The sequence below is a fragment of the Ixodes scapularis genome, unplaced genomic scaffold (genome assembly GCF_016920785.2).
Source record: "Ixodes scapularis isolate PalLabHiFi unplaced genomic scaffold, ASM1692078v2 PGA_scaffold11__112_contigs__length_91849675, whole genome shotgun sequence".
Lineage (NCBI taxonomy): Eukaryota > Metazoa > Arthropoda > Arachnida > Ixodida > Ixodidae > Ixodes > Ixodes scapularis.
The window spans coordinates 18,383,987-18,397,425 of NW_024609837.1; the positions used below are offsets into that span (position 1 = coordinate 18,383,987).

The window sequence follows — 13,439 nt, forward strand, 5'->3', positions numbered from 1 at the left end:
CGAAATGGTCAATACCAGCGAATAGGCGGGTTTTCGTCTGGGTCCGGATAAGATGTAACTAACCTCGCGACCTCGGCTTAGCTATCGAATTGTTTGTTACACTCCGGTCGGAAAGAAGGGCTAACGAAGGCTAACTTAATTTCATGCGTACATAGCTAGAATCGCGGCCGGGGTGAAAGGCAAGAAACCTTACCTGAAAACCATTATTCGTTTAAAAAACACATGCAAACAGATACATTTTTTTGTTAAACAGCCTGGACGAGAAAAGGATGCCTAAAATTAATGAACAACAAACAAACATAATCTATGACAGCTATTTTTACGGTGCGAACCGAATTTGTAGATAGAGCCCGTGGGAGGGCCGCCACTTTTCCCGTGGTAGGCCTATGCGCCGCCGCACTGCGCCACCATGCACCGTCACCAAGTCACGCCGCCGCCGCTCGCTGAGCGTAGTGCGCCGCCGGCTGAACGCGTTTCTCCACGCCACCACCGGCGCCCCGCCGCCGCCTCCGGATAAGAACACTCCGGCGCGCCGCCTCCGTCGATTTCTGACCGGCGCACAGCTCTGTCACGTGGTGCTTGCGCTGTTTCAGGAGCTTCTTTTGGCATCTAAAGGTTACTTATTAATCTTCATTTTTTGTTGTACTTCAAGCGAAGATTAATAAGTATCTTTTAGAGCCCATATGAAGCCCCCGAAAAGGCTCAAGCACCACGTGACTATGGTGGCATGTCAGGTGCCTGTTAGTTGCTCCTTTTCCATGGGTTCCTGCGCGCGCCAACTAAAAATTCGTTTCGCGCCATAAATATAGCTCTCAAAATGTTTTTCTTTTTGTAATATTTGTTCGATTACTTTTTTTTCACCAAAGCTGTTTAAAGAAAAAAAAAACCTTTCACGTTTTCACGTGTTTTATAATCAGCATCAACATCATCCTTGATTTTTCTTGAGGAGCCGAATGGATATTTCCCAAGGGAATGTGCGTATAACACATAAATCAACCATTACAACATAAGCATGTTATTAAAGATATAAAATTCTTACGAAGGTAGAAAGGAAGAACGTGGTGACTGCAAAAATATATTTGTATTATTATAAAAAAGACCGACAGGAGGTGCGTTGAAGTTTATATATTTTTATATAGCAAATGGTAATGCTGGCATTTGATAAGGTACGGGGGACGATGAAATCGCATGTAATTTACAAGAATTTCTGAAATTAGAAATAACACGGTGAGGAGATGAGAGCAAAGGCTCTCTGTGGCGGATATTCTGATCAAAGATTTGATGAAGAGAGAGAGGCGGGACACACTGCGGCAGAGAGAAGGTGTGTCTAAGATATTGACTCAAAATTAACTGTTGGGCTAGCTGGCTACACATTGTATAAAAACTCAAAAGCGCAAACACCAAGGAAAAGATCCAGAGAACTCTATGAAGCCAAAAACCATATTGTCTCTCGGGGGAGCTTGCATAAGCGCACCATCAATAGCGCTGTCCGAGAAAGAGATGAGATACGTCGACCTTTTTTCTTAACGCGGGTCGCTTTAATGTTTTCTAACCTTAGCTTCGACGTGCTGATTTTGTTTATACTTCTGAAATTTTATTACATTCTTTTTTCGCTAGTGTCAAGGGGCGAAGTCAGGTTTAGTTTGAATTTTTTAATGCATCTATAAACTATCACAATAATTTTTCTTCTTCTTTTTTACCTTCACAAGCCTAATTCTTGTTTTAAGTCTTCCTCGGGGAATGCATTAAACTTCCAGTTGGAGTAAGCGCTCCTTCCTGTTCCCTCTTCTTTTGCTTGGTGCTTGCGCTTTTGAATTTTTATACGATGTGTCTCAGTTAGCTAACAGCAGTAAGCCTGATATACTGGTATGTAAAGGGAAGCCACAACAAATAAAAACAAAAGCTCTATTTTGAACGGCATCTAGATTGTTACATATGCATTATTGGTATGAAGACCATAAATAGGTAGAGTATTCTAGCTTAGATCTTACCGAAAAAAGGAAGAATAGTCGTTTAATGAGTCTGTATTTGGCCTGAGATTACAACACAAAATATTTCAGGTCAAGGGTTCCAGATAAAATATAAAACTTGGAGCACGCTAAACCTCCCCCTTCAAGAGTAGAATGCGATACCCTTATCAGCCCCCCCCCCCCCCTTCGTTCGCATGGCCTTCACATTCTCCGTGCAAGCGTGCCTTGAGTGCCCTAGTCAGTAGCGTGTCTGGCTCGGAACCGAAGGGTCGTGGGCTGGAATCCCACCTAAAACACTTTGAAATTTTCTTTAATGCAAATGAATTACTTGATAAAGTGATATTATTCCAGACATGTGGCGACATTTCATTCGCACAACATGTCATGTTTTAACCACTTTCATTCCACGTGTGACGTGACGTTGCACGTGGGCGTCGTGGGTTGTTTGAGATTCCCGCTCGAGGTCATGTGGCTCTGACGTCACGACCCTATCCACCAATCAGGATTTTCCCGTCACGCCACCGACGCCGGCTTTTTTGACAGATTGACGGATAGTCATTGTTACAATTGAGAAACTTCGTGAAAATAATTGTTCAGTAAGAAATAAAAGCAAAAAAGGTTCTCATCTATCACTCTTTCAGAGCTATTAATACTCCAACAATATGTCAGTGGGATAACGTCAGCTTAAATTTCTGCGCGACGCTAGGGAACGCCGTCCTCGTTTCCCATTTAAGAACAAAGGAACTAACATTATAACATGCACAAAGACGCTCATTGGAGTTTTGTATAATAAAAAACAGGCTTCTGTTTAATACAAAATAGTTTATGTGTGTTCGAGGTCTTAGCCTGCAGCGATCAGCTACTTTGCACGACTTCAAATTGAATTACATGCGCGAGCGCCTACGGTTTCCAGGATTAATAATTGAAATCTCGTTTGCAATTAAGATACAAGAATGTTACTATGCGCGGTGAAACGTGTTCATTTATCTAATTGATTGTGGTATTTAAAGCAGCACACATAATTGTTCTCAGGTACGCAACGGTATCGAATTAAGCTGCAAATTATCTTATATGCACGCAAAAACAAAATGAAAGAAAAACTTGTTTAATTTTTGTTAAGTTGAAACACGGAAATTACAAAAAAAAAGTGCAACTAAAAAAAGAACAGGCCGTGCACTCCAAGATGGAAGTACATTACGTTGTACACCTGATTATCTTACGAATTATAGCATTCAATTGTATGGCTAAGCGACGTAATTGTGCCATTACTCCCGTTAAATACGTGATTAATTTTATCCAATGAGTCGGTACTTGGAACATCCTTGATGTAAAGGTTAGCACTCGTCGTTGTGCTTTGAAAAAAAAAAAATCACCCAATCCTTTCCACCGTAGCTTCCTTACAATGAATCCCGAATACCAGCATTCAATGGCCAAAAGAAAGCAGATTCTGAAAGAGGCGCTTGGAAAAGCAAAACGGAAAGACCGTGCCAACGATTCAACGATCCTCAAAAATCGACGGCTCAAGCAATACGCCGATAATTTACGGCGATTGTCTCCACAACACATGGAAACGATGCTATCATAAAGAGCTTTGGGTCCCAGATTGCCCCTTCTGCTTTTTTTGAACAAAAAGAGTAAACAGGTGCAACTAGAAGAACCGATATTTGAAATCGACCAAACGGCAACCCAAACCTCTCACTTGGAGAGAAGTGCGAGAACGTGGCGCAGGTCAAACTGTCCGTCGTCGCACTGTGTACCGAGTCACGTCCCCGAAACGTGCGAACGTTCCGCTCCCCTGGATTTCCGAACGAGGCTTCACCGCAAAGACTATGTCCCGCTTTGGTCGCTTTTTGTTCTCCGGAAAAGGTTTCTCGCTCATGCACTCCGCAGCGGCCCATCGATATTGAGGACAGCGGAAGTAGCATCATCCATGTGCTGCGTTCCAAACATTCACGCGATGAAAAATAACAAAAAACTTTAAGCAAAAGTTTACTTTTGCGAAGAAACAAAGGCAGTGTGGTGGGATACGTAAGAGGAAAATGTTTGCCTGACAGGACGGTGCTTGTTTATAGGGAACGGCTAGCTGTGTGCGTATATTATTCATAGAGTGAGGCAATATATGGTCGCAGGAAGGAGTGAAATTTGTGATGTTTTTTTTTGTGTTGAGAAGAATCTAAACTTCTCGACAAGTTGCAATGTCTTGATGTTACATCGTCACAGCATAGAGGTGAAGGAGCAACGTTAGACCTAAAAAGGGCGCGCTACTTTTGTGGATGCAGCAGCTTATGTATTTGTAATGTAAGGATTTTTTTATTAAAAAAGAAAGAACTATGCACAAGGAGAGAACAATGTCTAGCGAGTAAAGCTCGGGCTCGTTTCTGCTGTTATTTTTTTTTTTCATTTTAAATAAACTTTGGTGGTGATATTTGTGTGTGTAGTTTTTCAATAAATATGAAGTGTTTTGCAAGTTTTTACCGCATCACATTAAGGTCAAAATTTCTAAAAATATTGTCCAGGTTATATTTTACCCATAACTATATAAAACAATAAGTTAGGGGGGGGGGTATAATTATCACTTAAAACTAAACAAGTTGTACATTTATTGTCCGAACTTGCTTACAATATATATCATTTGGTGTGATGTACACAGAAGTATTTTCCAGTGTTAAAGGACGGCTGTACACTTAAACATACAACACAGGACAAGACGATAAGATAAAAAAGATAAAAGATTTTTAAAAAATCTCGTACGCCGTTAAATATACCGACAAGGAATATCTAGGAACAGTTCAGTGAACTCAGTAAATGTAGGGCTATTGTTTATTTGTTATCGAATTAAGACTAACGAGATTTGATCTAGCTACTCATGTAACTCTCAGACTGACATTTCTAATCAGCACTTTCCCCAGTTTTTTGTTCATTCATGATGGTGCATTTTTATCCTCTAACCCCTGCTTCAAAAAAAAAAAATTGCGGCTTAAAGTGGTGAGTACTAGTTCAGTGACTTAAATGTCCAATTTTTAGGATATAATGCCCCAATATGTGCCACAAAAAAAAAAACAGCAGCCTGAAAATGAAGCGCGTGCGCTCCCATGCGGACGTGTTTGTCGCGGCGTAGTCGTGTCCACGACTCGAGTTCTAAATTGCCACACGCCGGATGAACGTATCGACCTCATTTGATGGATCGGCGAGATAAAAAACCGAGTAGTGTTTGTCCTTTCGATGGAGATGTCAGGAGTGATCGCTTCCTAGAGGCGACTGGTTTATATTGTACTCGTTCTCCGATTCATCTTTCCCGCTAGCATAACCCAATACGTAACAAAGAAACAAGTAATAGAAAAATGTAAGTGGTGGTTTAATATTTTTTTTTCAAAGCGTGAAACGATTTTAGGTTAAAATTTTACTAACAGTAATTTGATTATTAGGAGGCTCAAAGACTAGTGCATAGAGCGCGAAAATAATTTGTTGAATTTGTTGTCCATTCTGAATTCTATACAATAAGAGTGTCCTACTTCTAACCTCTGTTAGGGCTTTTTTACGGCTTCAAGCGGTTACCAATTATAATGCTGGGCGACACCCTTGCATTATTCGTATCAACATCATCCGAGCGGTTACTTGTTGCACGAGCGCTGCGTTCACACTCGGCTTTTGTTGGGTGGCAATTAATCCTTTAGCGAATATGCAGGTTTGCGGCTGTTTCAAATTAAGAAAAAAATGCCAAACTGAGAATGCCCGATGCGCAGTCCGCACTAAACCACACGAAAATGCAGCCTATACTTCGTTTCAGCTTACATGCAGACGCGTTCGACACTACGAGCTAATTGGACCAACCAAGTAGCTTAACTAGGCATTTTTTGTACCCGAATCTAGAGCACTGATAGAACTTGCACATAAACATGACGAACACCATGATGGGGCGCTTTTGGATGCTGTCTGATTGACTCATTAGCTTGTAGCATCGGGCTGCGTCTGGTCCTAAGCTCAAACGAGGGTTAAACTCCATTTTTTTTCTTGTAGTTACGTTACATAGTGAAAAAACAAAACGGATTTATGTGATGGGTTCTATGGAATTCATTACCGGTCATGATATACTAAGGCAGGGAAAATACGGGTGTATATTTCTTATTAAACAACAAGATAAGGAGGTACCAGCAATCTAAAAGGAATGTTTTAAATAAACTAATTTTAGACTTTTTGTTCGCCAGGTGTCCTGGATCCGCCGACGTGACTTCCACGTCCTCACGGTGGGCCTGGCCACGTACACCGCGGACGAGCGTTTCCAGGCGGTACACATGGACCGCTCCGAGGACTGGATGCTCCAGATCAAGCGCACCCAGCCCACGGACGCCGGCGACTACGAGTGCCAGATAAACATGCACCCACTCATCTCCTACTTCGTACGCCTCACCGTGCTCGGTGAGAACCCCGGGGGAGATTGTACGGAGACAAACTGAGTGAGAGAAGGTGACGAGAGCCCGCGATGGCGTCGGAGCGGCGAGCTCGGATAGGAAGGACAGGAGGTAGGCACAAAGGCTAGCTGCCTTTGCCACCTTATCTCCAAGCAGAGCGAACAAAAGTGTGGCCAGCTCCTCGCAGATGTTCTGGCGTTCAAACGCAGAAAGTCGAAATCAGGGTCTGGCGTTCGAACGTCAAACACCGAACTTCAGATCCTGGTCGAGAAACAGACGACGAGCTCGTTCGCTCTGCTTGGAGGACGACAGCGGTTATAGACAAAGGGAGAAAGCAGGTGAGTCTTCCGACCATCCTTCGAATCAGAGGTCAGCGCTCTGACAACACCACGCGCTCATTTCTTCTCGCCTTCTTCAGTTTTTGTTCGTATCGGGAGCTCTCAGGAGGGAGGGATGTTAGCTGAGTGCCCGACTGAAGCTACGCGGACACTGGAGAATGAGAGACATCATTCTATTCACAGTTTGAACAGGCTGAAAGGGTATCTATGATAAGTCTTCAATGTGCGTCCCTGGACTTATAAATGCAGGCTTTCGTGCCAGTGTAGGCGCCCAGCTAAGAATAAGGTGGCATCTCCTTTGAGCGGCAAAAATCAAAACTCATTAAATTTAACATTTATTTATTTTATTTTTTAAGTGCCGAAATGCAACCAATCAGCCCTCCATTTTGATATTTCAACTTTTGGACAAGAAAAACTTCATGGTTTTGTCCGGGCTTGAGAACTAAGCCACTAGCAAAGAAATGTGCACAGATGTTTATTTTTAAGTAAACGCTGTAAGGAGTGTCTGGCGAAGGACTATGCCAGGCGCACGTGCCCCAGTAGACACTAAGATGGTCACGAGGGGAAAAATACGGGATTGGAAAGAGTACAACGACGGACCGGGGGAACGTGCAGTTAGGTCCTTGGATTGCAAACGGATATTTAATGTTCCATCCTAACAACTGGGGGCTCGTCCGGGATTGAAGATGGACAACCTGGAGGTACCGAATGCATTTAAGACAAACTGACGGATCCGCGATGCGGCGGGAGTAAGTTTCTGTTCAAGCGCGCCAACTGCTACTGACTGCTGCAGCGCCCCCAGCCAACGGACCCGAGGTAACCGCGGCTGCAGTCCACCCATCTGGGGCCCTCTGCCAAGAATTGCGGCGCAGTTGCCGAAGTTCACAGGCTTCAGTGATCGACAGTTGCCCGAAGAATTTATCGAGAGGCTAGAAAACGTTTGCTTGATTACGGGAGTCGCCACTGAAAACCGTCTCAGCCAGGTCGTTCCCGCGGCACTGGAAAAGAGCGCCAAATTATGGTGATGTTTTATCGGTGACTTGGGCAGTTGGGATGATTTCACAGCTTTGTTTCGTGCCCAGTTTCTCTCGATCGACGCCAAGCGAAGTCTAAAGAACGAGTTGAGACGCCGCACTCAACACCCCGAGGAGAACCTCAAGGTACTTATTTACACCATCGCCGAATTTTACGAGAGAATCGGCGAAGAGGTGCCCGACTCCGAAAAGGTTGACCGCGTGCTAAGCCAAATGCATCCCCAGCTCCCGGATTTGGCAGAAGGGACGCAGTGTGAAAATTTGAGCGAGCTTGCCAAGGCAGCGGATGGCCTCACTGAGCGTGCCTTGCGGCGTCTTCAGTACAAGCCGCCCCCACAAGAAGCAACCAGGTGGCCCGTAACCTAGCTTTCCGGGTACAAGGTAACAGGGACTTTGCCGGGACGGAGGCTCCAATGCCCGATACTCTCGCACCGGCTCTAGCAGCCGCTGTGTCATCTGCAACAGTGGCTATGCCGTCGACGTATCGCTGGCCACTCCACCCTGCGGCAATCGAACCAGCCTACAACAGGCACCAGCTTTCAGGACCCGCAACGTCAGGGTGAGTTGCACATTCAGTTCTGCCGATGTCTCAGTGGCATCAGCGCCAACAAAGAGTCGATCATTGCCGGAGATGTGGACGAATCGGTCACACCGCTCGCAGCTGTGCCACGAGTGGGCGTTTGGGTCCAGGTCTCTGCTTCAGGTTCCAACAGCCGGTTCATTTTCAAGCACAGTGTCCGGGAAGCGGACACTGGTAGATGCTGTCCCGGTGAGCATCTACGACAAAGCGCTGCAAGTGGTGACTACTGCCGGGGGGAAAGAGCCTCTCCTTGACGTTACAATTGGGTCGTCAACGTTCAAGGCGTTGCTCGACAGAGTCTCCAGCGTCAGTCTCTTGGGTGGGCCGGCCATCGCAGCTGCTCAAGCCGCAGGCTCCAGTCAAAAAAGGGAGGAGCGCACACTGCGACTGGCAACAAAATTGTCCCAGTCCACTGCATCTCTTCGGTGCAAGAATCGGTGGGCGACCGGTTCACGGAGTCAACGTTTACTGTGTATGCCCGACCTCTGCGGAGACATTGTTTTAGAAACGGATTTCCTTACAGTGACATATATCTCCTTGCATGTGGCTTTTGGGGATGAACAATTGAAACAGAGCCCCAGCGCATTGTTTCATTTGTGAAGGCCCTAAAGCAAGCAAGGAGCGAGCTTGGGGCAGAAGAATATTCGTTCTGCCTGGAGAACTTCTACAAAGAGGAGTCAACTTGCGCCACCTCATCCAGACATAAAGCAACTGAAGGCGATGGAGACTCTGCCAAGAGACCGGGAGTGTATGCTCCTATAAAGAGAATGTTGTTGATGTTTGGGCCAATCCTTACCAAACCTTTTGGCTGCACTTCCCTTGCCGAACAGCGAAATGACACACGAGACAGTCCATCCGTTCGTTGCAAGTTGCACCCCGTCAAAAACAAGAAAGAAAAGATCATTGAAAGTTGCCTTCAAGTCTTGCTGGAACCAGGACTTGTGCGTCAGAGCACCAGTGAGTGGGCCGGTTCACCTGTTCTGGTGGGCAAAAAGTCCGGAGTCTTTCGCCTGGCCATACTCTACCGGCCGCTCAACGCACGCACCAGGGTGCCTGTGTATCCGACTATCCGATGCCCCGAGCCGACTGGTTGATGGCACAACTCGGGAGAGCGGAGTGATTTTCAAGCTTTGACCTCTCGCAGGGTTTTTTCACAAATCCCTATGCGCGAAGACGAAATTTCGAAGACGGCGTTCATTAGCCACCAGGGCACCTTCGAGTTTACAAGGATGCCGTTAGGTCTTTACAGGTGGTCATCCTCTTTCCAAACGCTGAAGGACAAAGTCCTGGATGGAATCAATAACCAATTTGCTATGGCATTTATGGGCGATGTACTTGTCTATTGAGAGACGCGAGACAGCCATGTCGCACATATCCGAGAAGTTCTGGAGCGCATTAGATTAGCAGGACTCACCATGAATCCCGACAAGGTTCAGGTGTGCTGCCAGTCGCCCAAGTTTCTGGGCCATGTAATAAGACCTGGACAATATAGGCTGGACAACGGGAAGGTGCTGGCGGTGCTCGACATCCCCCGACCTACCAGAGTCAAGCAGCTGCAAGCCTTTCTGCTATGCCAAATTATAACAATGCCGAATTATAAAACAAAATATTATTCGCTCAAATATGTTCTACTACACAATTGCTGCCATTAAAGTTACATTCTTACAACTCCTTGAAATTGGTGCATTTTAGTTACCAAAACACGTAAATGAAGGTCCAGCTTCATTTAGATTCCTAGATATTACGAAATTCAGAACCATTGAAATACATAAATAAGATATTACTATTCATATACAAACCACGGACACGCACTCCTAATGTCGAAACGCAAATAATGAATGGAAATATATATTTATAGACGCGCGCCGTAAAGACAACACTTCTCCTTTGATGTATTTTGTTCAGCTCAGATCCGGACAATATTCATGCAGATGCGTAGGTTGTTTTCCGACTCCCTGACCCTGAACTTTAACTGCCATTTCCGGAATCCCGGTCTTATATTTGCAGGTTTGACACGACAGTACACGAGGCTTCTTCGGAGCTGTCATGTTTTGGACCAGTCTTGAAGAGCAGATGCCGCGAAAATCCATATCGTCGTTCTATGGAGGCCTAGCACCGAGCCGTTGTCGTAATTTTGTGTTATTCGTCACTCATACACAGTAAACAAATAGCTGCGTATTGATTGAACAACAAAAAAAAAAAAACATGAACAGACGTGTTTCACGAAATAGCAAAAAAAATATACATTTGCCAGACAAACAATGTTTCTGGAAAAGCGTCGCGAGACATGACATTGTGCGTCGTGTCTCCGAACGGCTTCATAAGATGGCGTGCAAGAACTCCCAATAAAAATATTTAGATATGTATATAGCAGTGGATGATTATCAGTAGGGTGACCAGACGTCCTGTTTTGGCCGGGACAGTCCCGTTTTTGAGGTCCGCTTCTGCCGTCCCGTCTTTTTGTGCCCATAAGGAATCATGTCCCGTTATCGCAGGAGTGCATAGTTTCGAAATTGGCGTAAAGCGAGTTGAAGCAAATCGAAACGATGCCTACTTATTACAAGTATATTTTACAAAAATAACCCTAGGTACTTTAAAATATTATTGCAGCTAGCACATGCATTTCGACCGGAAATGGCTATACGCACGACGCGAAAATTGGTGGGTCTCGTATAGAACGAATAATTACAAAGAACTTAAATTCGAAAAAAAGAAAGGTAGCGTAGCTTAGTGGAAAGGTGCCTGCTTCGCACGCATTGAACCCACCAGGTTCAATCCACAAAGTGTGCGTACATTTTTTTTTCGAACATTTTTTTTGTCGTGCATTTGGCGATATTTATATTTAGTTTTTACAATTAACAGTGAAAAGAAAAACTAATGTTGTTGACGAAACTTTCCTGAGCTAAATAGTATGGGACTTCCTTTCCGGCGGATTGGGTTTGCTTGGGTTGCTGGTTGTACGGTGGGGCCAACTGGGTTACTAGTTTTGCAATGAGCAGCCGCATACTGTCGCCGTGAAGCGGCGTAAACTCAGGCGGGGGAAATTCACCCAGAGAGTAAAATTTAGTGCAATATCATGACGTTTGGAAGAAACAGCAGTTATTTCATTAAACTTTTTTCTCCCAAGCTCAATCTCTAATACCCCCCACCCCCCTCTCCGGTTGGGATGTCCCATTTTCTACCTTGAGGAATATGGTCACCCTAATTATCAGTCTTTCTCTACAATGGTACGAGGGGGAGGTAAGCTACTTTACTGTTTTTTTTTTGTTTTTTTTTTTTTACATTTTAACAATGACCGGATCTCTGTTCTGAAACTCCACGCACGCTTAACTTCCGGCACCTTAAAGTACTACACTTTCTTCTCGTTTGTTTAGTTTTTCATGAGCGCAACAAAGAATGAACAGGGTTTGACCTATTACTAGCATTGTTCTGGTCTTTACTTCAACCTTTTCATAAAAAAAAAGAAGGGCGGTTCGAGCCAGACGCTTCCACCGATTTAAATATTCAGGAAGTATTTTAGTCCCAACCACAGGTATATTTTCGTCGAGACTAAAATGCTGTACTTCGGTCGGGATTCTTCAAGAAAAAAAAATACTTTAGTCTTTTTGTTGCGTTTTATTTTGGGGGTGCGAAGGACGAGGGTTTAAAAATTACACTTTTTTCCAGTCGTTCTCTTCTTTTTTCTGGGCACTATCGTACGGCAAAGGAAATTAAATCCTTCACCTCAACCCTTTGATAATTTGTCTTCATTTTTATTTTAAGAACTGTTTGTTCAGACTAATACGTATTCTTTGAATATTTCGTTTTGTAATAGTTAGCTGCTTTTTATTGGAAGAATAAAAGAGAGATGAGTCAATTCCGGCAGAGCCGTCTTTTGAAAGATCGAAGCATTGAAAGACGGAGACGAGGGTTGCTTTCGCTGAAGCACAAAAGGATGTCTTCAGTAAAAGGAATCTTATTAAGGAATTTCGTTTTCGGCTACCCGTTTGACATAGAGAGATCTTCTGTGCGTATTTGTTTCTCTTTCTTTACTGTTAAAAGCAGTTTTTCGAGGAATAGATTTACAAAGAACGGTGTTCTTCACATCTAAAAATTTGTAAGCGATACAAGTTCTAGAGGTTCGCAATAAACGCATAGCCTTTATTTTAAAAAGCACAAAAATATCGCTAATTGCGTTTTGCATGTATTCAATCTTAAATATTGGTGGGAAAATATATTTGTAACCAGAACGAAGTAAATTAAGCATTAGTTGATATATTCTGCACATCAGAAAAACGTAAGTGACATAAGCATTACCGTAGTCACGTATGTACAAGTAAAAAAAGCCTTATAGCCATCCTGATCACAGATATTCTCGATGCACTTGCAACTAAAAAAGAAAAAGTAATTGCAAATTTAGTTACAGTTTTTAAGCAGTAATATTTCAAGTATAACATGAAATCAGGCCTATATAATTATAGCTTAACGGAGTGATTTAGAACCTCTAAAATTAAAGGGATCAAAGTATGATTCAATATAAGTTGGTTTATAAATTACCTGAGAATTCGTGCACACCCGTAATTTATCCAAAAAAAAAAAAACTACCTTGCTAATATTTTTGGAAATACTCCAGGTACCGCACAAGAGAAAAGTATGGTGCAAGCATTAGATATGTAAATGCGAAACATTCGAGCTTTACTAAATGTTAGGTTTGTTCTAACAGCTCTGTAAACAAGCCCATTCAAAAGCTGACTTTAGCACTGGATAGCCTAGATTTAAGAGAGGGGGCAACTTGAATAATGGTAAACGTTTGCAATCTAATGGCGGACACTTCCTGGGCAGATTGGGTGCACACGCATGCGTATTCCAGTGGCGAGGAGAATAGAGACGATGAAGAGATGGGGCAAAGTGGAGACGTTTCCAGATGATTGACACTTTTGAATGCCCGTCCAAGCTTGTATCGCAACCTCCGCCCTCAAACCACGTAACTCCGACCTAGCAACTGGAAACCCTTAAATCTAAACGCCCTACCATAGTTCGCATGTAGTCATCTGGTGCCTCTCGCAGCACTTCACGCAACACTCAGGATGGCGTACGTAAACGTATAACCGAACCCCCCGCAAAAAAAC

At 43.8% G+C, this 13,439-nt stretch overlaps 1 protein-coding gene across 1 annotated transcript in view; it reads left to right on the forward strand.

Annotated features, from left to right (window-relative positions):
- The window catches only part of LOC8031865 (zwei Ig domain protein zig-8), a 77,306-nt gene that overhangs the window by 46,360 nt on the left and 17,507 nt on the right, over nt 1-13,439 (forward strand). The window contains exon 3 of the mRNA XM_042289149.1: nt 6,176-6,386. Within this exon, the coding sequence (XP_042145083.1) occupies nt 6,176-6,386 (211 nt within the window). The remainder of the gene's footprint in view (nt 1-6,175; nt 6,387-13,439) is intronic.